The sequence below is a fragment of the Mustela lutreola genome, chromosome 8 (assembly GCF_030435805.1).
Source record: "Mustela lutreola isolate mMusLut2 chromosome 8, mMusLut2.pri, whole genome shotgun sequence".
NCBI classification, from domain to species: domain Eukaryota; kingdom Metazoa; phylum Chordata; class Mammalia; order Carnivora; family Mustelidae; genus Mustela; species Mustela lutreola.
Genome location: NC_081297.1, coordinates 6,025,807 through 6,050,825, shown reverse-complemented (window position 1 = coordinate 6,050,825; position 25,019 = coordinate 6,025,807). Strand labels below are relative to the sequence as shown.

The window sequence follows — 25,019 nt, the reverse complement described above, 5'->3', positions numbered from 1 at the left end:
GGCTCGATCCCAGGACCCTGGGATCATGACCTGAGCCAAAGGCAGACGTTAACCAACTGAGCCACCCAGGTGCCCTTCGAAAGCATTTTTAACAGGTAAAACCTCTGCACCATGCAAAATTCAGGAAGTACGAAAAGGCCTTCAGTAACAAGTTTTTCGCAGTGTATTCCCAGCTCCCTCATCTCCTGTGTTAACGGTCTCTTGCGTCCTTCCAGAGATGTTATGTATAGACAAACACTGTGTACAGGAACCATTTCTTCTTTCTTCACTGAGTGTACCATGTAAAACCTAGGGTTCTGCCCCTTTTCTTCCTAACTTAAGCACGCATCTTGGAGGTCTTTCCACTCCGGCGCACAGAGAGGTTTCTTCCTCTATGTGAAGAGCTGGTGGTACTTCTTTGCAGGGGTAGCTGTATTGTAATTTATGAATGAGTCTCCACTGACCACGTACAAGGCCATTTACAGGTACTGGCTATTGTGATTGTCCTGGCTATTACTTTGTACTCTCTCCATAAATCCACCAGTGTATCCGTAAGCTAAATTCCTAGAAATGAAATTGCTGGGGCAAAGGGCACATGCAAAACAAGCATCATTGTCTGAACAACTCTTTCTTGAACACCTTCACTTGCCAGCTATTGTACAAGGCTCAGAGAATCCAGTGTTGGGCGAGACAGATGTGGTCCCCGCCCTCCACCGCTCAAAGGGCCAATGAGGGGACACAGCCACCACAGCATCTCGTTGTCTTCAAACGCAGCCACGAGAGTGGCTGACTGCGCAGGGAGAGAACACAGAGCTATGGGACCTGGCTGACTGGGTGGGGAGGGAAGGGGAGGGAAGGCTTTCCTGAGCAAGTCATGTTCACGTTCGGAAGGATGACAGGAGATGGGCTGGGGAGAGCAGTGGGCGTGGTGAGCGGCACGGGTGGCGGGGAGGGGGGCACTGAAGATCAGAGTGACCAGGGCCGGGGGCAGGTCCAGCAGAGCCTTGAAGACTTCTTGAGCATTTTAGCTTTTATGCTAAGAGCAGCAGGCAACCAGGAAGGAGTGAGTCATCCAGTGCCCATTTCTGAAGATGACTGGCTGTATTAAGGAAGTAAATCAAAGGCTTTGGGGAGAACAGGCAGGGAGACCAATTCAAAGGCTACTGCTGCTTTCAGGCAAGAGAGCGCAGAAGCCGGGCTGGAGGGCGCCAAAGAGATAGAGATGGTGAGAGACTGGGGGGGGGGGGGGGGGTTCCATGGATGGCTGCACAGTCCCTAGCTGTGTTGGATGGTGAGCACTTAAGATAAGGCTCCTGGAAGGCTTCTAAATGATGAGAGCCCATACTGAACATTTTCTACATGCTTAGAATCTGGGGTGTATCCTAAGGGGCACCTAACAAAGCCAGACCCTGGCTGCAAAGGCACCGAGTGCCACCCAGGTTGCCCTGGAGAGCGCCTTCTGAACGAGCTGAGATGTGCTCATCCCCCATTTTATCGGCACCCTTGCAGGCGTCACGTGCCCTCCTCCCAAGTCCGTCGAACATGCAGACATCCGGGTCAGGAGTTACAGCCCGAAATCCAGGGAGCGGTACACGTGTAACTCCGGCTTCAAGCGTAAAGCAGGAACATCCAGCCTGACAGAATGCGTGTTAAACGAGACCACGAACATTGCCCACTGGACAATTCCCAATCTCAAGTGCATCAGTAAGTAGCTATCCCTGAAAGTCTCTGCATGCCCCTTCCCAAAGCCACATAGAGCCCAACTGTAGTGTGGGAAGCCCGGTAAGCCCATCTCTGGGGGACAAGATATCCGTGTTAAAGTCTGAAACTAAACAGACCTCTAAACAACTTGAAATACTGTGTAGCCTCTAAACAACATCCCTAGGAGCTGGACATACATAGGCTTTAGGGTCACACCGTTTTGGCTTCCTTGAGCAAGGGTCTTACCATCTTGGATATCTCTGTCCCTCATCTAGAAAATGAACCCAACATGAACACTGTGTAAAGTGAAACCCGGTCAATATTAAGTCCGGCCATTCCTCATTTTGTTGCATTTTGCTTTATTGTACTTTACAGATAATTGTGTTTTTTATGAATTGAAGGTCGGTGGCAATCCTGCCTCATGCAAGTCTACATACGCCATTTTCCCAATAGTATTTGCTCACTTTGTGTCTCTGTGTCACATTTTAGTAATTCTCACAGCATTTAAAACTTTCTCATATTTGTTGTGGAAGCTGGGATCAGTGACCTTTGATGTTACTGCTGTCATTCCCTTAGGGTACCACAAACCCACATAAGACGGTTAATTGAATCAATGGATGTTCTATGGCTGTCCCCCTGTCTCTCTCTCTCTCTCCTCGGACCTCCCTAACCCCTGAGATAGAACAATATTGAAATTAGGCTAATTCATAGCCTTACGATGGCTTCTAAAGGTTCGTGTGAAAGGAAGAATCCCATCTTCCTCTTCAAATCAAAACTAGGAATGATGAGGTTAGTGAAAAAAGCATGTCAAGCTAAGACAGGCCAAAAAATGGGCCTCTTATGCCAAGTTATGACTGCAAAGGAAAAGTCCTTGAAGAAAATTGAAGGTGCTACTCTAGAGACAACACAAAAGGTAAGTAAGCAAAACAGACTTGCTGGTGATATGGAGAAAGTTTGAGTGGTCGGATGGAAGATCAAACCAGCCACGACACTCCCACAGGCCAATGCCTCATCCAGAGCAAGGCCCTCTCCTCAATACCACGAAGGCTGAGAGGAGATGCAGAAGAAGCTCTTGAAGCTCATGGCAGTTGGCTCATGCACTGCAAGGAAAGAAGCCATCTCCATAACATGAGTGCAAAGTGAAATAGTCAGTTGTCCACAAGATCTGGCTAAGGTAATTGGTAAAAGTTGCTACACTAAACAACAGATCCTCAATGTAGACAAAACTGCCTTAGTGTGGAAGAAGGGCCCATCTAGGACTTTCCCAGATGGAGAAGAGAAGTCAGTGCCTGACTCAGAGGACTCAAAAAAAGGGCTGACTGTTTTGTTAGGGGCTAATGCAGCTGTTGACTTTAACCTGAAGCCAGGGCTCACTGACCATTCAGAAAATCCCAGGAACCTTAAGAATGATGCCAAGTCTACTCAGCCTGTGCCCTATGAAGGGAGCAACAAAGCCTGGATGACAGCACATCTGTTTACAACATGGTTTACTGAATATTTTAAGGCCATTGTTGAGAACCACTGCTCAGAAAAAAGGGTTCCTTTCAAAATATGGCTGCTCACTGACAATGCACCTGGTCACCCAAGAGCTCTGATGGAGATGAAAACGAAATTAATATTGTTCTCATGCCCGCTAAAAGAATATCCCTTCTGTAGTCCCTGGATCAAGGAGTCATTCCAACTTTCAAGTCTTCGTATTTAAGAAATACATCCCATAAGTCTATGGTTGCCAGAGAGAGTGATTCTTCTGATGGATCTGGGCAAAGTAAATTAAGAACCTTCTGGAAAGGAGTCACCATTCCAGATGCCATTAAGAACATTCATGATTCATGGGAAGAGGTCAAAATACACACCTTCACAGGAGTTTTGGAGAAGTTGATTCCAGCCCTCATGGGTGACCTTGAGGGGCTCAAGGCTTCCGTGGAGCAAGTCACTGCAGAGGAGGCGGAAACAGCCAGAGACCCAGAATTAGAAGTGGAGCCGGAGGATGGGACTGAACCGCTGTGATCTCATGATCAAACTCAAGCAGATGAGGAGTTGCTTCTTACGGACAAGCAAAGAAATTGGGTTCTTGAGATGGAGTCTATTCCTGGTTAAGTTAACAACAAAGGATTTAGAATATCACATGAGCTCAGGTGATAAAGCAGAGACAGGGTCTGAGAGGACCAACTCCAGCCCCAAGAGAAGTCCTGCTGTGGGTGAAACACTATCAAACAGCACCACCTCCTACAGAGAACTCCTTTGTGAAAGGGATGCAGTCACTGCAACAAACTTCATCAGTGTCTTATTTTTTTTTTCATCAGTGTCTTCTTTTAAGGAATTGTCCCAACCACCCCCAGTTTCAGTGGCCACTCCCCTCATTAGTCAGCGGCCATCAATATCGAGGCAAGACCATCCACCAGCAAAGATTATGATTCACTGAAAGCTCAAATGATGGTTCGCATTTTTTAGCAGTATTTTTAAATTAAGGTGTATATATATTGATTTTTTTTAGACACTAGGCTATTGCCCACTTCATAGACTACAGTATGGTGCAAACATAACTTTTCTATGCACTGAGAAATAAAAATATTCATTCGACTTGCTTTATTGCCACGTTACTTTATTGTGGTGGTCTAGCTGAACGCACAATATCTCTGAAGTATGCCTTTAAGATTATGGTAGCAAGAATTTGGCTACAAAGGGTGTGTGCTCACAGCATGCTTGCTTCCCAGAGAGCTTCCCAGTTTCTCCCTAGAAGACTGTATGGAAATTATTAGTGTTCTTTGTTGTTATCTACCCCGGGGGATAGGGGCTATCTAACTTGGTCACCCATGTCTGGTGTCCAGCCAGCCCTCCAGAGCCCACGTGAGGGATGGTTTTCAGAATCTATTTTTTCTTTGAACCATCCACAACTGAATGACTATGTCAGAAGCCAGCAATCTTGGAGTGGAAGTCAATAGTTATTTCCAGGAATACTAAGCCCCTTAGACTAGTAAAATAATGATTAACTCATGGTTTATTGTATATTTGGTTCGGTCCAACTGCAAGCTGGATACTTTCTCATATATGTGAAAATTCTCAACTCCTCACTGGGGAAGTGGACGAAAGGGGTTGTTCTAGATCAAACTCACTCTGCTGTAAGATTCCTTGAAGAGCCAGACTTTCTCATTGATTTTGTGTACCTGTCTCCCGCACCTGGATGACTTCATGCAGACATCAGAGGCAGGGCAAGGAAGAAGCCTTCTGTTTGTTGCAAAGGAATCGCTCAGCTGGGGAACATAGAGCCACATGACATCAAGTGGGATCAAAGTGATGAGCTAGCCGGGTGAGGACAGTCTGGCAAAGACACATAGTGGACATCTTATTCTGTCCAGTCAGGACACCCACTGATACCTATAATCCAGGGACAAAAATAAGGACTTTCCAGCAGCAGCAAAGTGATTGTTTCTTCAAAGTCCCAATTCCTTTGGGTGAATGAATCCAAAATAAAGAAGAGTTGGGGGCTCTGAACAAGTTGGGTGGTGGGGGGGAAGCAAGGGGGAGAGACCTTGGGTCATAGACTTTTAGAACCAAAAGACTGGAGATCTTTAGGTTTTGTGTAGCCCAAAGATTCTTCACCTTCTACCATTTATAACTCCCTCCATTACTTTTCCTAACCTCCTGTGCTTGGAATGCGTTTTTCCCCCCTTATGAAACAATGGAATGTACTGAGTAATCATTTATTTTCCCATGTAAAAGACAGTATCCTAAAACTGAGTTCATCTCATTGATATCATTCTAACCGAAAATAACAAGACATTTGATATGTGTCTTTTCGACGGTCTTTTCGAAAGGCTAGAAAAAGTTTGCTGCGTGTTTGCATTTGCATGGGAATTGCAGATTGGGAAACACTGTTTCTTACTTCTTGTGCTTCTGACCTATCCTGGGAAGCCAGATAGCTCTGTTTTAAATTTACATATTTTCTTTTTATTTACATATGGCTTTGAGGCACTCCAGGTTCCACGCCCAGGCTCATGTGTGCCATGTGGTTATCCTCTCTCTAGGAGACCCCTCCCTGACTCACCTAAGGCCGTCCTCCACAGAAGTGCCGGCAGGGGTGACCCCAGAGCCAGAGAGCACCTCCCTTTCTGGAAAAGGTAGGGATGTTGGAAACTTTTTAAGGACTCCCATTCCCTGTGATCACACGGGTCCCTCTGAGTCCCTCAGATTCTTGGACCACTGCTGGAGTTCCACGGCCAACTTAAGCAACAGAACCCACTTTTTATTAACATCAACATTAAATTTTACGTTAGCTTAATTTTCTCTTTTAAATCAAAGTTGCTTGATAGCTAGGTTTCAGTTGCACACAATTAATGATGACTCAAAATCCACTCCAAATATGCCGGATCAGCCTCAGACGCACTTCCTCATCAACACTGGAGAGGATCTACAGATTTGCCTGCCCTGCACGTTAGCCTGCCGACATTCATGGGAGCCAGTGGAAAACAGGGCATTCCTCCTCCAGAGACCAAGGATGTTCTTACTTGCTTGGTTACTGACTTAGTCGTCATGTTTGCCTCAATTCCCTCATTTCTGTGTCCCACAGGGGCAATGGGGTGGGTCTCCAAGATGCCCACACATCCAACGGGCTGCTTCATAGCAGAGGAAGGCTGAGTTCAAGGAACTCGTGTCTTTTTCTTTTTAAAGAATTATTTACTTATTTATTTATTTGAGAGAGAAAAAGCTCCTGAGTGGGGGAGAGGCAGTGGGAGAGAGAGAATCTCAAGCAGACTCCATGCTGAGCAAAGAGCCCAGTGATGGGCTCCATCCCAGGTCACCACCTGGGCCAAAATCCTGATCCTGAGGTCATCACCTGGGCCAAAAATCAAGAGCCAGACACTTAAACCACCTGAGCCACCCAGCTGCCCCAAGACACTGGAGTCTTTTATAACTAACTGACCACATCTGCCCTTTGCTCCAAGGAGAGGTGCTGTCTCCACATTCCAAGGCTATAGGAGCATCTTTGAAAAGATAGTCCCAGGAAGGGCTGCCAGTGCCTCTGCTAACAAGGTGTACAAAAGCATGAGAGACCCACACAGAACAGTTCCCCGAATGGTTCCAACTGCAATCGCTCTGGTACAGAAGCATTGGGCAACGCTGCCAACGTTACCCATTTCCAGGGTCTTAGCAAATCTTCAATCCCCACTTCCTCAGCACTGACCTCATGTTAAGAAAATTTGAAATCGTAGATGCTAATATCTTGGGACAGTGTGCCCTACATCCTAGAAAACCCTTACTTCACACTGACCTCCTGATCTTTTGTGTCCCATTATCCAGTGTGGCGCTTCCGCGCCCTGTCTTCCCCTTCCTGTGCGGTCACAGTCACCTTGCAGCCACGGGCTGCACTGCTCCCACTCACCTTCCCTATGGCATGGCTTCCGAACCGTGGACGCACACGGGGATCTCCCTGGAACTCTGGCGATCTGGGGAGCAGTCTGGGAATTAGGGTTCTAGAAGCTCCCCAGTAACTCTTAGGGAGCCAAAGCTGAGAACCAATACTGAAGGGGAGATGGCGAGGCCTGAAGGAGATTTCCTCCTGCTTAGTTCGGTAGTTCGTTGACTACAGACAGGAAGATGTGGTCAAGCGCTGGCTACATTTAAGTTTGGGGTAATTCCAAAACCCCTTTGACCCAAGTCACGGCTCGTTCACCAACTGACGAGAAGTTCACCAACTGATGAGAATGACCAAGTGGTCTCTCCAGCCTTGCCTTCGTGCATCGAACACTTGATCAGGTGAAAGGGTGCAGTCAGGATCTCAGGCGTGGGAGTGTCGTCTCCGACACGGGGTGACATGGCCAGGGGCACGTGGGTAGAAATGCTCTGGAGGACCCTTCCTTCAAGTGTGCTAAGATTCGGTCAGGCTGCGCACCTCAGGCTTCCCCTTATTCCAGAAGTCGTGTGCAAACATGCAAAAAAATAAAGAAAATCAGCACCCCGGATGTCTTTGGCAAATAGTTACACTCGGGTTTTGAGAACAGCCTCTCACGGCGCCTCCGGAGTCTTCTCTACAACACAAGCCCAGATCTACTCAAACCCATGGCATCTTTAACTCAGGTGCACCATGATAAACAGCTGTAGAGCCTCTAGCATTCTGGAAAGTCCTGTGGCCATTCCAGGAGGATGAGTAGGTTTTACCCACATAAGGGATTTTTCCGAAAAAGCCACGGAAGAGTGCGCTGGGGGAGGGCTGGCCCATGAAGGACTTCACTAGAGCAAGTATTAAGCCCGCTCTCTTCTGGAGCTGAGCAGAGACACGATTCTAAACATTTATGTTCTCCGTATCTTGCACTTTCCTACAGAGCCCGCTTTCACTTCCAAGTCAGACACCACAGTGGCCACAAAGTCCACTATGGTGCCGGGCTCCAGGCTGACACCATCAAAGCCTCCTGCTGCAGGAACCACAGGGCCGATCAGTCAGGAGCCCTCCCAAGCCCCACCTCAGACAACAGCAAAGGCCTTGGAGCACACTCCTTCTGCCTCCCCGGAGACGCCAGGTTAGCACTGGCTTTGCGTGCACTAGGAGAAGTCAGCCGGCCACGGGCTGCTTCTGAGAAGCGGGTGGAGACCTGGAGGGCGCGGACTGCATGGCATTATACCATCGGATCCAAAGTCCGGACGACTCAGTTAACCCTCTGCCTGCTGCTCTGCTCTCTAACCTCTGTGCTCTGCCCTGGCTCCGCCCAGCTGGAAAAGAAAGTCCATCTCCCGGATGGGACAAGTCTCACCGTCTTGACCTACATGGCAGAGGCTTTGCCAATCTGAGTAGTACCTGCTTCCTCCCAGTATGGGGGGGGACAGCGGAAGCCTTCTGCAATCTGGAGTCACAATCTGTGGGATGGAGAAGCTCTCGGTAATCCACATCTTCCCGCAAGGCCTATCAGATTCTTTGTGGCGTGTTTTTCTCTACTGCGATACCACTGATCTGTCGCCCAAGCTGTACCTTTCATCCCCGCGCCTGGAAGCCTGCCCCTCCCACCCTCCTTCCCCCGTTCTGCCCATCCCCCCACTGCCCGCCCCTCTCGGGCTGTCTCACTTTGCTCTCCGCGTTTCTGGGTCTGTTTCTGCTTTTGTCTGTTTGTCCATCGATTTCATATTTTAGATGCCACCTCGAAGTGAAGTCATGTGGCATTTGTCTTTCTCTGTCAGACTCATTTCACTCCACATAATACACTCTGTGTCCGTCCATTGTTATCTCAAGGGGCGAGACTTCACTCTTTCTTGTAATGCTGTGTACAGACTCACCGCATCTTTCCCCGTTCACCTCCTGATGTTCACCTGGGCTGCTTCCATGTCTTGCCTACTGTAAATAATGCTGCCGTAAACAGAGAGGGCATGTCTCTGTTCAGATTCGTGTTTTTGTTTTCTTTGGGGTAAGTACCCAGAGGAATGACTGAATCTATAGCTATTTCCATTTTTAGAATATCGAGGAGCCCCCACACTGTTCTCAGCGGCCGCACGAGCGCGCACTCCCACCAATAGCGCACGAGGCTCCCTTTTCTTCACATCCTCCCTAACAATTGCTGTTTCTTGTCTTTTTGATTCTAGACATTCTCACAGGTGTAAGGTAATAAGTATCTCGTTGTGGTTTGACATTTCCCTTCCCCTGATGTTTCGTGTGCCTGTTGGCCATCTGTGTGTCTTCTTTGGAAAAATGTCTCTCTGGTCCTCTGCCCATTTTTCATTGGATTATTTGCTTGTGTGTGTGTGTGTTCATGTGTGTTGAGTTGTATAAGTTCTTTATACATTTTGGATATTAACCCCTTATCAGATATGTCACTTGCAAATATCTTCTCCCATTTAGTAGGTCACCTTTGTGTTTTGTTGATGGTTTCCTTCGCTGTGCAAAGAAAGGGCCTATTTGCTTCTTAAGCATGACCCAGCATCGAAATAAATTACCTTTTTTCTCTGCTAAAGGGAATTTGGTTTTGCCAACCATGAATCTCTCAAGGCTTTAGGATGGAAGCCAAACTGCCCAAAATTCTTCCTGCTTAATGCGAAATTAATGCCTTTAAGACTACAGCAATAACTGAGCTGTAATCTCTTTTTTGCAGGTACATATTCATACCATTCTGAAGCTATGACTGGTAAGTATGCTTGTTTGTTTGTTTTCTTGTCCTAGCAGTGTTTATGCCCAGAGGACCTCCACTGCAGGGAGTGGGACCGTCCTGGTTTATGTGCTGCCCCAGCCCGGCTGCCAGCAGCATCCCCTTCCACTTTAAAGGATGTCTTGGTTTAGGTAGTAAGTTATAGGATCCCCCTACGTACAGGATTCTAACATGACTGCTTATCTCACTGCTGGGAGCTCTTCACGGTCAGGCTGCTGATGTGGGAACCAGAGAGCTGGCGCATCACAAAAGGGCCCTCCTTCCACAAAGCCGGGCTAGACTTGCATCCCACACTTACCAGAAAGCCACGAGCACATACTGCTGTAATTGCAAGGATGCTGTCATTCTGTCATAAATTGCATTCAGCTTTCACATGGTGTTAGCACGACACGCTTCAAGCAAGACTGTCCGAGCTCTCAGTTGAACATGCTTTTTACAGAAGACGCACACAACACTAAGGCTTGGAGAGAGGGCGAATGACCAGGGAGTGTGAGGAGGATTCACAAGAATTAGAGAAAGAGAGGAAGAGAGGGGAGGAGAGAGGAAGGAAAGAGAAAGAAGGGGAAGAGAAATGCAATCATAAGAAAGAATCTAAGACTTTGGTCTGATAAGTTTTCAATAAGCAAACAAAACAAAACAGAACAAAAAAACCACCATAACTTTGTACAGACAAAAGTCATTTCTATTGTCTATTTACTAGTTTTCCTATGGGAGAATAACTCATTTTGTGGCTATATTTTATCTGCATCATGTGTCATCTAGGGGCACCTGGGTGGCTCAGTCAGTTAAGCATCCGACTGTTTCAGCTCAAGTCATGATCTCAGGGCCACGGGAAGGAGCCCCGCTTTAGGCTTTGTGCAGAGCATGGAGCCTGCTCAACATTCTCTTCCTCTTCCTCTGCACCGCGCCCTCCCCCGCATGTGCAGGTTCATGCTCTCACGCACTCTCGCTCTCTCTCTCTCTCTCTAAAAAAAAAAAAAAAGTCAACCAAGTGGGTTCGGTCATTTCAGCAGCTAGTTGATTAGAATGGTTTTAAAATGATCAAAATGTATATGCAAAGGCAAGACATTTTTTTAAAAAAGCCCCTCTGGTGAGTATTTTCATGGAGAAACTGTGCGATTTAATGACAAGGACACTGAAACTCTAATATGTTTATCACTTGAGAGGCAACCAGCAAATACGGTAGCTGACCTAATTTTTCTCCTTATGTCGCATATTACATTCAGCTTTCTACAAAGCTTTGCATTTTTTTATTCATTTTTTTGAATTGGTAATATTTGCACAGGGTTTAAAAATTACAAATTACAAAAAGATACAGAGCGAAAAGCCCCATCTCAGACTGAAAATCCGCTTGCAGGCAGAAAGCAACTTCTGCTACCGGATTTCTGTGTATCCTTTCAGAGAGTCAAGCAGCAAACAGCTCACAGAGGACACATGACGCTAGAGGGGTATTGTGTGTTCACTGTTTTGTACCTTGTTCATTTTCACCTAGTGGTAGCTCTTGGAAATCCTTCCTTACTGATACATTAAAACAACCTCGTTCTTTAAAATAGCTACAAAATATCCTACCAGATGGATTTGCCACAATTTATGTAACCCTCTCTTTGGACATGTGACTCTTTACATTCTGTGTAAACATACAGACATACGGACTATGTTCCAGTGATTAACTGGAAAACCCATCATTTTGCTGTGTGCAAGTATATCTATAGGATAAAATTCTCCACCTAAAATCTGGAGGGCCACATTTTCTAAATAGATTTATTTATTTATTTTTTAAAAGATTTTATTTATTTATTTGACAAAGAGAGATCACAAGTAGGCAGAGAGGCAGGCAGAGAGAGAGAGAGGAGGAAGCAGGCTCCTGTCGAGCAGAGAGCCCGATGCGGGGCTCGATCCCAGGACCCCGAGATCATGACCTGAGCCGAAGGCAGCGGCTTAACCCACTGAGCCACCCAGGCGCCCTCTAAATAGATTTAAACAACGACTTTATTACGGGATATCATCTTATCATGTTTCTCCAGTTCATGACTTTCACTAGATTAAAATATCAGAAACTCCCGGGGCACCTGGGTGGCTCAGTGGGTTAAGCCTCTGCCTTCGGCTCAGGTCATGATCCCAGGGTCCTGGGATCGAGCCCCGCATCTGGCTCTCTGCTCAGCAGGGAGCCTGCTTCCTCCTCTCTCTCTGCCTGCCTCTCTGCCTACTTGTGGTCTCTGTCTGTCAAATAAATAAATAAAATCTTTTAAAAAAAATATCAGAAACTCCCAAATTCTAAAGTATGATGTCATAAACATTAACTCAACACCTGCAGTAGGCAAAGATAGTTCTGTGCAAGAAACTAGAAATACGAAGATTAAAAACAGATGAAAAACTTTAAATCTTTCCTGTTACATAAATAAGATTTCCTTCCTCCACGGTGCTTCAAGGTAAACATGTTAGCACCCGCCTTAAAAGACCGATCAAGTCATTATTAGCAAAGAAATAAAAAATAAATCTGAGTTATATTTCATTAGGTGTTATTTTAAGTTTTATCAGCGAGGAAGGTGTAAACTGAAATTAAAATCATGCTCGTTGTCTACAAACACTTAGTGATGGTGTCTGCCAATGATGTCACAACAGTCCCGGCTACCTGAGACCCAAGAGTTTGCCCCTGTTGGGTACAAGCAGCAGAGACACTGGCTGACTCCTCGGCCATCTGCAGGTGCTGCCGTTCTGCGTAAATAAGCAATCAGCGGACCATGTTTGTAAGCAAATATAGATACTTTACCATAGTGATCACTCAGCAAATGTTAATTAACTTAATATTTTCATCAGCCCATTGATAACTACTGATGTAATTTCTTAAAATGAGTCACATGAATGATTATCGCAACTTCTAAAAGTTGGGGGGTTTTTTTGGTTCAACAGAAAATGGTATATAGTAGATGCTTAATAAATAGTAAACGAGCATGCAAATGAATACATCAATTTGGGGACTTCAACATTTTGATAAAGGTTTAGGAAGTGTGATTCATCATTTCGGTGTCTTCAGTATCTACAGGCTCGCTTGGCAGGCTTTTTTTTCTTGAAGATTTTATTTATTTATTTGAGAGAGCGAGAGCGGGAGCGGGGGCCAGGGGGGACAGAGAGGGAGGGAGCGGGAAAGAATCGGAAGCAGACTCCCACAGAGTGCAGAGCCCCACACAGGGCTCGAACTCATGACCCTGAGATCATGACCTGAGCCAAAACCAAGAGTCAGATGCCTAATCAACCAAGCCACCCAGTGCCCCTTTAATCAATAATTTCATTCCGCGATTCCAATATCCACTCTCTGATCTTTGACTAGGCTAGGCTACTCCTGAGGACTCCTGGCTGTAAAGTAAAAGGCCAGAAGGTCACCTATGACAGGGTTTGCACTGCCATGTTCATTTAAGACACTAGGAAAGGAAAGTTAATTCTTCAAACTGTGTTATACTTCCCATCTTTCATATCTGAAATGAATTCGCTGCAGTTGATATGCTCAGTCTTTAATAGGAGCTAGCTCTATGTTCTATCATTCATCTGTTTATTCAATAGATTGAGTTCTCACTGTGGGCCAGGTTGGTTCTAAATTGCAACAAAATGAAGATTTCTCACTGAGAAGCAAACAGCACATCAAATGTACTTTAACTTATGGACTGTGAATGGTTTCGTTCAGTCAGTTAGGTATTTACCAAATACCTACTCAGAACCCAGCACTTACGATGTGCTTAGTGCTGTAAGAGACTGACGAGAAACACTGCCCAGGAACAGCAATACTCTTACTTCAAAACCGATTTCATCAGAGGCAGGCACTCCAGCACTCAGAAACAGCACTCCCTGGCTGACCTAGTTTACAGGTACTGCTAAGAAATGATCACCAAGGGCGCCTGGGTGGCTCAGTGGGTTAAGCCGCTGCCTTCGGCTCAGGTCATGATATCAGGGTCCTGGGATCGAGTCCCGCGTTGGGCTCTCTGCTCAGCGGGGAGCCTGCTTCCATCTCTCTCTCTCTCTCTCTGCCTGCCTCTCCATCTACTTGTGATCTCTCTCTATCAAATAAATAAATTAAAAAAAAAAAAAGAAATGATCACCAACCCCCACCCAAGTCCACCCCCGCCGCCATGTTCTCAGAGGACCTCTTCATCTTTCACACTGAACAGTGTCCACTGGCTGACTTGGCCACTTTCTTTGCTTTAGACCCAACACATATGGCGGGTTGAAGTCAAGTGGGGAGCTACTGGCCTTTCTCGCCCTCCTGAGCAATAATCCATTTTTTCTCTTTTCTCCGCCCAGACTAGTTTCCTCTGGCTCACCAAACCTCTCTCTCTTCCTCCTTCTCCAACCCACACCTCCCCTGGGAAACACAAAGCGGTGGGGAACTTGCCAGTTGATTTGTTCAGCTGGCATCTTAGTGATTTTGGTTTCAGTGTCTTTAACTCAGTTTGCCTGGAGGTAATGGAGGAAGAGCCCAAGGTGTGAGTTCGTCCCTGGGTTCAAAGTGCTCCGTCACATCATTGGCTCAGGAACCCTCCTCTCTCTGGAGTCCGGAGCCTGCAGGCTTGGTTCTCATTCAGGAGAAACAGGAAGAGGCATTATGAAAGCAAAACTATAGTTGACACGAACCGTCCTTTTCCAATAAATCCCTCCAAGGACAGTAAACGCATGCCAAGCTGATTAGTCAATGGAAGAGACTGTTTACCCAAGGGTACACCATTCCTAGGAAGTGTTTCTGGTTTTTAGTCATAATGATCACTAATGTTAAGTCGGAAAACTCAAAAACTTTCTTCACTAATTTGCCATGCTTCCTTGTTATTTCCTTTGGGACTTTTCTATTCGTGTTTATATTTTCTTAGGCACAGGTAGTTTCGTCTTGCAACTCTACTCTTTCCTCTGGTGACAGGATCACGTCAAAAATATCAGGGAAAAAGCAAACGTTCTAAAAGAGAAAATAAGGATTATCTACAAGCCCACCATTATTTAATACCTTGGTATCTATTCTTCAAGGCTGCCCTGTGCTACAGGCACACGCATGGCTTACTGGAGATTATTTTTTGGTTCATGTTTATCTCAGTCAGTTTTTTTTTTTTCCACTTAAGATATTGGAGACATCTGTCTGTGGTAATATAGATTCATTTTATAATTTTAAAAAGTTGGATGATAGTCCAATGTATGGGCAGACTACAGTTTAATTAATTTTCTATTAATAAGAGATTGAGATTAATATTTTAAGAATTGTTTGAAACAATACTTCCGTGAAAATGCCTGGTGTATTTGCCCATTTCCTTGGAATCAATCCCTAGAAGTGGGACTAGAGAGTCAATGGGTGTGGCTTCTCGGAAGCTGAGAAAAACTGTACCACAGTCCGACCGGAGCCCCCAGATGTTCAGGGTCCTCATCTCTCCTGTAGAGCAGGTGGCTGTTTATCGGCAAGGAGATTTCACAATAGGGAGGCAAATTGGCCAACTCTGCCGGGAGCTCATTAGGATGCAAATGTTTTCGAAATAGGTTCGCCCTGCCTGCAGGCTAGCCCTCTGGCTTCCACACAGAGCTCGCAGGCTTCCTGTCCTGTCTAATCTCAAATGCCCTGCAGCTGCTGGCCTCCTACATGCAAGTACTCCCTCCAGGCTGTTCCTTTCTTCCTTTTTTATTTTTTTTAAGATTTTATTTATTTGACTGAGAGAGAGAGAGAGAGAGAGAGAGATCACAAATAGGCAGAGAGAGGGGGAAGCGGCTCCCTGCTGAGCAGAGAGCCGGATGCAGGGCTCGATCCCAGGACCCTGAGATGATGACCTCAGCTGAAGGCAGAGGCTTAACCCACTGAGCCACCCAGGCACCCCCAGGCTGTTCCTTTCAACTGAACCCAGACCGAATCTTTCCCCTCTCCTAGGCCACCCTGCCTTACTCATACCTAACACCTTTTACCTCCTCTCTCTTCTTACCACTCTTCCTCTGCCATAAAAAGTTGCCAGTAAAAAAACCAATCATGATGGGGATGCCTGGGTGGCTCAGTCGGGTTAGGCGTCCTACCCTTGATCTCAGCTAAGGTCTTGATCTCAGAGTCATGAGTTCAAGCCCTGCATATGGGACTCCATGCTGGGCATGAAGCCTACTTAAAAAAAAAAAAAAAAAAAAAAAACAAAAAAGATGAAATTGGAAGAAACATGGCACCGAATGCTATTGTTTCTCAATCGAGATTCTGTGAAGTTGAAGGAAACGGAGAGGCTGACCCACGGACAACTATTTTCTGACTTGGGACTTAGCGGCGGACCTGGTTTCCCATCCACATACTCCCAACCCCAGCCTGTGAACTCCGAGGCCTTTGCTTTCCCCTCCTGTCCGGTCCCCGGGTCACCCTGGCCAGGAAGGATGGATTAGGACGGAGGGTGTGGTATGACCTAAAAGGGGACGGTTTGACCTGGCGGGAGCGGTGGGAGAAGAACGAGCTTTCTGCCCAGCAGTAGTGAGTGGGGCTGTGCGGACGTCCAGAAATGTTAGTAACAGTCCGCTGGCTGCGAGGGCCTGCGGCTCGCTGGGCAAGACTGTCGGCGGTGAAGAGTTTTCAGACTCTTAGACATTCTCACTCCGGCTGCTGGGACTCTCCACGTGACAGCTCAGTTCTGTTCTGTTCTCTTGCAGCGGTGATGGGGAGCGTACTCCCTGTGGTCTGTGTGGTGCTGGTGGGAATTCTGGTCTGTTACCGAAAATCGAGGTGAGTAGCGCGAGAAGCACATTGCATGGGAGTCTTCCTTCCTTCCCAGAAAAGAGCATCATCATGATTCCGCTGTCCCATCGAAGCAAGACGCTCTTCCCTGGCTTCTGAGGCTGGCTGTCAGGCTCGCCCACTCCTGTACTGACCAAAGGGAGAGCCGGCCCTGGGAGGCCCTCCAAGGCCACCCCCTGGAGACAGGGCAGCCAGAACCTAACTGGTGACAAGGGGCTGCTCTACCTCCAGGAAAGAAAAGAATGAACCAAATTGTCTTTCCTTTTCAGAAGGAAAGAACCTACCCAAATAACCAATCTGATGGATATGCAATTGCTACAGTACAACCATGAATATATTTTCTTGAACGTACTCATTAAAGATAGGGATACTTTATCTTATTTATGCACTCGTTAAATGTCAGCCTGACTTTTGTATTTCTAATCATGGAAATTCTTCCTTCACCATTGGTGATGAGAAGACCGTTTCCACTACTTGCTAAAATTTCAGTTTTTGTTATTTTTCTAATCTTGAGGCATTTTTATCATTTTCATTAAAGCCTTAAATGACATATTAGCCTTAATTTCATGCTTGTACCAATTAGAAACCAGTAACCAGCATTCTGTGTTCATATGGCTGTTCCGGATCCGTTCTCAGCATCGCACAATGAACAGCAGAAATCCGATTTGCTGAAACAAAACTTTTAGTTGCTAGTTATAAAGAAGTTTTTTCTAAATATACCAGTATAAGGATGATACCCTTCTTCAAGCCTCGCTTTGGCAAAACGAATGTTCCATGAAATGCCACTGTGAAGCTGAAATGAAAGTCATCTAAAAATCACATCCATCTTTGGGAAAGCTGTTAATACCATCCCAACTGAAAGACACGCTATAAACCTCATAGATCGTTTAGAAACAAACACACTAAGGTTGATGTGTGACTTGGAAATCTGTCAAAACAGTCCCCCAAAGGCTAAAATGTTGGCAAAATTTTAAAAATGGCTTTTATAAGAACTTTCAAAGTGTCCTTTTAACTAAATTTCCACATGAGATGTTGTATTTGGAGTTATGTTCTTAAGAGATTACAGTGACTATATTCATCGATGTTAAAAAAACGCACACCATCTTTCTTAAGCATGAGATGTTAAAAGTAGAATCTTGCAAGACTTTGTAAATTTGGTATGTTTGGCCAATAAATATGCTGATAAGATGAAAATAACAATATTCACTGATTATAGTAAAGAAATATTGATAAATATATCTTTTAAGAATTCATACACCTGAAAAGCAGTACTTGGTCATTTCGTGAATTGATTCTTTGCTGTAAACTTCTTTTTTACAGATGGGTTATTAGGTAGGTTGGTCATTCAACAGATTGGCTTTCAGCGAATCATTTTCAGTACACTGGCCTAGAGTCCTGACTATAGCTTAGCTCTCCCTCCATGGAGCTCAACGCGTTTACGTATTTGGTAACTGAAGGGGGCTGACACCAAGGAGCCTATTAGTTTCAGGTGTAAATCCCACTGATTCAGCATTTTCATGCATCACGAAATGATCCCCATGAGAAGGCTAATTACTGCCAGATGCCACACAAAGTTAATACACCATGACCGACTCTATTCCCTGTGCCGTACGTGACAGCCCCGTGACTTAGTTATTTTGCAACCATAAGTTTGTGCCTCTGAATCCCCTCCCCCATTTCACCTGCCCCCCAGCCCCGCCCCTCTAGCAATCACCAGTTTGTTCTCTGTATGGCTTGTTTTCTTTCCACAAATGAGTGAGATCATATGCTATCTGTCTTTCTCTGTCTGACTTATTTAACTTCGCACTCTACCCTCTAGGTCAATTCATGTTGTTGCAAGTGGCAAGATCGCATTATTTTTTATGGCTGAGTAATATTCTATCTTGTATATATACATCTTTTCTTAATCCATTTCTCTATCGATGGACACTTAGTTTGCTTCCACATCTCGGCTGGGACAAATAACTCTGCACTGAACATGGGGAGCAGCTCTCTCTTCCAATTGGTGTTTTTGTTTTCTTTGGCTTCAAAGTATTTACTTTGAAATGTCTTAAAGAGTTGTCTGTCCTCAAGAGGTAGATGACAAAACCCATGGAAGAAACTGCCGACCCAGATACTCGGGGTCTAAAAGCACGAGTCCTTCAGTGACAGGGAGACACGTGGGATTAAGATGTTCTGCCTTCACCATCTTGGTTGCTCAGGGACTGGTTTCTTTAAACACATACCAGGTACCAAGAACTGTTTAAAAAGCTTTGTGCCCATTGCATCATTTTCAGCAAGATGATCGTGTCTGGCTTTGCCGGGCTCCAGGTTACTCTCTCCTTTTTGTTGCTGCCGTCTGAACTACTGCTTTTTAGCCGAGGACTGGAAAAGGGGGTATGCTGCTCCGACAGCACGGGGAATCTCTGACGGATGAGTGGCTTAAAATACCAAAGTCAGATTTCAATGCCAGCCCTGAATGGAGGTGAGCTAGGCTTTCCCCATCTGAGTGTTCAACAGGAACCGTCTGTTCACTCGTGTTGAGGGCGACCCTCTCTTTTCAAAACCTGTGAATGATCTGCTTTACAGGCACACTGCGCAGACACCCGGTGTTGAAATGGAAAGCATGGAAGAGATGCCAATGAACAGGGGAACCAGTGGCAGAGCGGAGGACGCAGAAAACTACCCACACGACCTAGGACACTCCAGGGAGAGACTGAGGGCAGCAGAGGCTCGAGCGAAGGCACCGACCCTGCCCTAGCCGAAGAGGACCTGGAAATGACTCAAGATCTTGGGTGCCAGCAGAGAGCCCATCGGGATGATAAGGCAGACGTCTCGGCGTCATTGTATCGATGGCTCCCAGGTAAGACACCTCCTCTGCTGTCCAGTCTCAGGATGGATGCTCAGGACCCTCCTGGCCCAGCCTCGGGTGCAGGGCTGACTTCCCCAGATCCCAGCAGCTGAAGCTCTCCTGGCACTGGCTGAAAGCCTCGGCTTTCCTTTTATTTCATGTGACATTTATGCAGGATAGCTTAGCAGCCTGACCATTCTGCCCCTCATCCGGACTTGAAGTTTACAAAGAAAAGAAAAATGCCTGAGACGCTAAGACAGTTAGGTCCCTTCTGCTGGCTTAAGGGATGTCTACAAGGATGACAAGAGCGTTGGCAGCTCCAAATCGCTATCCCCCTATGGAGGCGCGAGCATGAACTGGAAGGAAGCAGGGAGGTATCGTGCTGCGTGAATCCGCTCGACGTAAGGATCCAGAAGGAAGGACATGGAACTCGGGGACATTTCTCATGTATATGCGGGGACATTTCTCATGTATATGCGGGGACATTTCCCATGTATATGCGGGGACATTTCCCATGTATATGCGGGGACATTTCTCATGTATATGCATTTCTATTTATACTCCCTATGCATTATATCTACATATTTTATGTAACTGTTATTTTGAAACTCTGCCTTGTATAAACAAAATATCTATTTTCAATACAAAAAAAAAAAAATCACTGAGAAGAAATGTGCCACAAATAAAAGAGAAGAAAGAGTGGGAATGCAGAGTCTCAAATGGTTGAGTTTGGCTTTTTTTTTTTTCTAAAAGAAAAATAATTAAAAAATAAAATAAAATAAAAACCTTCCCTAAAACTGGATCCGATCACAGGTTTGGAGAATCTCTCAAAAGATTTCCCCGTGAGAAGCAACAAGTGGCAGGGTATGGCCCACGGGTGCCTGGCACACACACTGTCTCTTTCCCTGCACTGTTCTTTCTTTTTTTAATTAACATTTATTTACAAAATCGGGGCCTCATGCCACCTCCTCATTTTATAGATGAGGAAGCTGAGGTCTCTGGAGGTTGACTTGCCCAAGGTCACACGGCTCAGTTAGTGTGGGGCTGGGCAACACTTAGGAAGGGCGATGGGGCAGGAGAGGCGCAGCCCCAGCCAGAACCCAGCCGGGGGCGGCGGCATGGTCAGGCCACCTTCACGGGCCTATGGAAAGTGGGACCCCGGCTCGGCGACCATCCACGGGCCGCCAGCAGGCTCAGCTCGCCAAGGGCCATTCCCTACTAACTTCTTCACATCACCAATCTCTACGGTTTCATCAAAATTGAAGGAAGGGTACGAATTTCACGCGGCCGGTGTTGGGCATTTAGAACGACGCCCACTTTCCCAGCCTGCAAATTCTTGCCCAACGAGAGGAAACTCATTGCTGACACATGAGCGGAGCCGCTGTATTTGTGGGTTTAATCACTCCGCTATCCTGAACCTGCCTGATGAGCTAAATGTTTTGCTTCTCTCTTCAGCTGTTTGCTCCTACGTTTCTTGAGTTTACCATTAACTGGATCCATTTTGTTCTTTGTACGTTTTAAAAGTTTGACCCTTGTGATTTCCAAAACTAATTTCACAGAAGACACAACTCGGCACACACACACACACAAATGCATCCAGTAAAACCAGAAGTTTGCAAGGCTTCTCCTGGGGGTCAAAGTGTTAAGTCATAGGCGTACTTCACGGACTCGGGCTTCTGGTTCACCATCATCTTTGGAAAACTAATATGACGACCTCGGTGAGGGGGGCGGCCCATTTCGGGGCTGCCTTGACAATTCCAAGCACTACCTCGCATTCGGTCCCCATTTTACCTGAAAATAGTACTTGCTGATGCCAGAGGGTCTTGTTGGTGGGGGGTGGGGGGGGGGGACACAGGGACCAGAAGTGAGGAGGAGGGCGCGGAGAGCAGGGACAAGCCCCAGGAGGAAGGTGGGTGTGAGTTCCACGGGCAGCGAGCAGCAGGCAGGGGGGAGGGGGGAGGCACCCGGCTCCTGCTGCACCCCGGCCCCTTCCTAGTCCCTCCCGTCTCCCCGCTCTCAGGAGGCTGCACGCCAGAGTTTTCCGAATCACCACCTTCCCCTCTCCTACCTGAAAGCCTCTGATTCTTCAGCCTGGGGCAGGGTCCTGCCGACTGAGCTGGAACGACACTCCTTGCTCTAGTTACCTGCTGCTGCAGACCCCACCAGAAAGACACCAAAAAGACAAAGAGCAATCCCCAAAATGGGAGAAGGAGGATGCAAAATGGGGGAAGAAGCTGGAAACCCCACTGTTGAGGGTCTCGGCGGGCCAGCGGGGCTCAGCCAGGCGGCTGTGTCTTATCTGGCAGCAAACAGGCGCTGGGCTGAGCCGGAAGGTCTGAGGTTTCCCCGGCTCTTCCCACGGTTCAGCAGTCTCTGAGCGAGCCTGGGCTTCCCGACAGCATGGCGGCTCGGACGCATCCGAAGAAACTGCCAGGCCCCTTGAAGGCTAGGGGAGGGACCGCCACATGTCACTTCTGTTGCATTTGCTTGGTCAGTGCAAGTCCCCAGGCAGCCAGATAAGGGGAGGGGGAGCAACAAAAGGCATCAGTGGAATCTATCTTTGGAGACTCTCTACCGCAATACTTTCTGGGGCCATCAGAGACACGGAATCTGGGTTCCGATCTTTGGCACTCGGTACATGCCAATAAAGTCCCGACAGCTGAATGATCCAGGGGTGCCTGCGGGGGGGACTGGGTCCATCTTTTTATTTTTTTGGTGGAAGAGGATTTGAAAGTTCTTCAACGGACACACCTTTAGCCCGCATCTGTCAACTGGCTGAGAGCTCCGTAATTCAGTTTTCTCCACTTTCGTTTCCTGTCGTCCGCAACATCTGCCACAGAGAAAACGGATCGCTCTTTGTCTTTTTGGTCTGCTTTTTTCCTTGCCTCATAAGTAACAATTATCGTCTTCTTTTTCAATCTTTCGGACATTAGGAAAGGAGCAGACACCAAAGAGACGCATTTAAGGGTCTCTCCGTGTTTCTAACCATCCAATCCATTTTCGTCCTCAAGGAAGGACCTTTTACTATTAGCCTCAGCATGTCGAGAATGTAACAGAGAATCCCGAGTTTGTTTGTTTTCCCACAAACCTATGCTCCTTGAAGACCAGGCCAGATTCAAACCGTACAGGAATTCAACGGGCAGCTCTTTTCCTAGAATTTATAAAGTTACAACACTCCCTTTATAGGGAATTCTGGCTCCTTTCTCCCCCGAGAGCCGGTCTGTAAATCCAGCCATTCTGCTCGCTCGTTATTTTTAGCTCCCCAGAATGCAGCGTCCTTCTTCTCCCATTTTGGGGACCTACTGTGGCGCTGGATTGCCTCAGTGCCCCCTCACCTAGAAAGGCAGATATCCCCTCTCCTGCTCCCAGCCGGGTCTGGGGCCCTGACCGGGGCCCGTCAGATACCCTCACCCAGTTAGAACTCAGAAGCTATGCGGACCTGCTACGGCGGCAGCCAGCAATGCTTCAAGACCATCAGAAGCTCGCCGTACTGTTTCTTGGCTCTGGTTTGTCTCCGTCATCCACACCGAATCCTCCAACTTCCCACGATTCTGTGAGCTCCCAACATTCTTTCAGAATAGTTTCTTTTTTCCTTAGAACAGACCCAGTTTCCATTACTTGTCGCTGAAAAGTTCCCAACTGGCAGGGACTCTGGAGCGAGAGCATATTGCAATGAGAGAAGGAGAGAAATGGGGACGAGTCGTGACAGGCTGAGGGAGAGGGTAGGAAGCAGTGACAGTCCCCCTAATACTCCGAGATGCGAACCCAGCAGCCCACGGCAGGCAGGGAATTAGTTCCCGAACGTCACCGGGAACGGCACGCCCACTGTGAGGGCCCAGCTCTGGGGGACAGCACTGAGCCATCCTGAAAGACCACGGGGTCAGGAAAGTCCAGGCCGTAGATGGTGGCTGCTGTTAGCGGCAGGGAACAATTGAGAAAACAGAGTAACAAGCTCAAATCCTGAAGGTCTCCATTCGAGCCACAGATGGAAGCCTAGAGACTTCTAAGCCCAGGGTGGATCTCATCCTTCGGAGAGCAGAGCCAGGAGGGCTGCAAACCCAGACTGAGAGTCTGCGTCCTCCTGCTGTTGAGTCACGTTAGCGAGTTCACAGCCTGCCAGGTTTCGTAGCTGATGCGGACCGGGCAATATTGGAATGAAGATCCGGGGTAAGTGTGCAGGGCTCCCAAGGACCCCCTCTCCCGCATTTACCCCACCTGGTCCTCAGAATCAGCCCCCAGTTTTGTCTGGCAACGCAGCTCCTCACTTCGAGGTAATACTATTTCCTGGGCTCAGGAGTAATCTCGCAAGAGGAAGCCTGTTCTCCTGGTGACCCACCTCCGGACTCGGGGTCCACAAGGGAAGAAAGAGACTCGGCTCCCACAGAGGCCGTCCGGAGCCTCGCTCCGTGCTGCCACCCTCACTGCGCTTGCCTTTGCCGCCCGGGAACTGTCCTGTTGTCTTCTGCGGGCCAGGCACGTTGCTCCTGATCAGCTCATGGTCATTCCTGGGCCATCCTCTCCACACCCAGTCTACTCTCCAAGAGGCAGCCTGGTTTCTACCTTCTCTGGGCGGCCTTCAGTAACTATTCCAAAGTACAAAATCCTCTGGCTCTGAGCTCCCAGAACATTCGCTGTGCGCCCTGGAACTGTGGCATTTGCTTGCGACTACTTTTGTGCAGCGGAAGGAGCGCAGGACTTAGAAGACCTGGGAAAGCTTAGAAGCTTTCCTTCTGGCCTCGTCAGCTTGGAAGAATCCCTGAAGTCACACACCCTGGTATTCCGTCTTTAAAGAGGAAGTGACAGATGGACGGTCCCTCCCACCGAGGTGAGGAACAAGAGGGATACTTGAAAGTGCTCCGTGACTGGCATGTGTCTCTCCTCTCTCTCTAGGCACTGGAGATGCGGAAACTGAAGACCTGGGACTTATCCTTGAGGTGCTTACAGCCCGGCCAAAAAAAGAACCTTCAAAACAAAGAGCTCTTAAGACCAGTCTAGTCAATACCAATGCCACCGGCGTCATGAACAAAGGAATGTCGCAGAAGTGCAGGAAAGGAGGAAAGAAACCGCTAAACGGCCTAGATACGTGGGGAGTCCTTTCTGATGTGGTGGGACTTATGAAGAAGCATGGCTGAGATCGAAGCAAACAGAAACAGGCAGGGGGGGGGTTCTCCAAGGGCCAATGATAGAGGTGGGGACACAGAGAGAAGAGTAAGGCAGATGGCACCTGTGAACCGGGGCCCCAGCATGACTGCTGGGTAACCACATGTCGAACAGATCAAAATGAGCGAGACTTCAAGAGCAAAGGTCTCACAGGAACTGGTCCTAGGGTCTTCCCTGGCTCCAACCAACAGCCCGGTAGATGCCATCACCACGAACCGAGATGGTCACCTTTCCAGGGCTCTTTCTTCAGTCCTTGGGCAGAGGACCAAAAGCACGAAGTACAAAAGAAGCATGTCATTCATTCTTCAAAATCCCCTTTGAGAGAAAGGGGATCTAGAAGGCACGCAAGTGGCTCTGCACCCAGTGGTCCGGGGCCGCCTGGCTGTACGTGGCGGTCCATGTTGCCAGCGTGTTGCGAGAAGCCTTCGCTCCCAGAAGCGCCTTGGGTGCTATCCAGGGTGGGGAGCTGAGAAGGCTCTCTAGTTGCTGCCCTGAGTCCTGA

At 47.4% G+C, this 25,019-nt stretch overlaps 1 protein-coding gene across 3 annotated transcripts in view; it reads left to right on the top strand.

Moving 5' to 3' along the window:
- IL15RA (interleukin 15 receptor subunit alpha) overlaps positions 1–20,077 on the top strand; it is a 46,548-nt gene extending 26,471 nt beyond the window's left edge. Inside the window, exons 2-8 of one of the 3 annotated variants that reach the window (XR_009356457.1) lie at positions 1,489–1,683; positions 5,706–5,798; positions 8,001–8,195; positions 9,753–9,785; positions 16,443–16,515; positions 19,096–19,369; positions 19,533–20,077. Coding sequence is in view for 2 of the 3 variants with exons in the window: in XM_059183736.1 (XP_059039719.1) it covers positions 1,489–1,683; positions 5,706–5,798; positions 8,001–8,195; positions 9,753–9,785; positions 16,443–16,515; positions 19,096–19,267 (761 nt within the window). In the remaining variant the exon portion in view is untranslated. Of the gene's footprint in view, positions 1–1,488; positions 1,684–5,705; positions 5,799–8,000; positions 8,196–9,752; positions 9,786–16,442; positions 16,516–19,095 lie in introns of all 3 variants that reach the window. The other 2 variants (XM_059183736.1, XM_059183738.1) reach the window with 2 other exon arrangements.
- Positions 20,078–25,019: the final 4,942 nt, after the last annotated feature.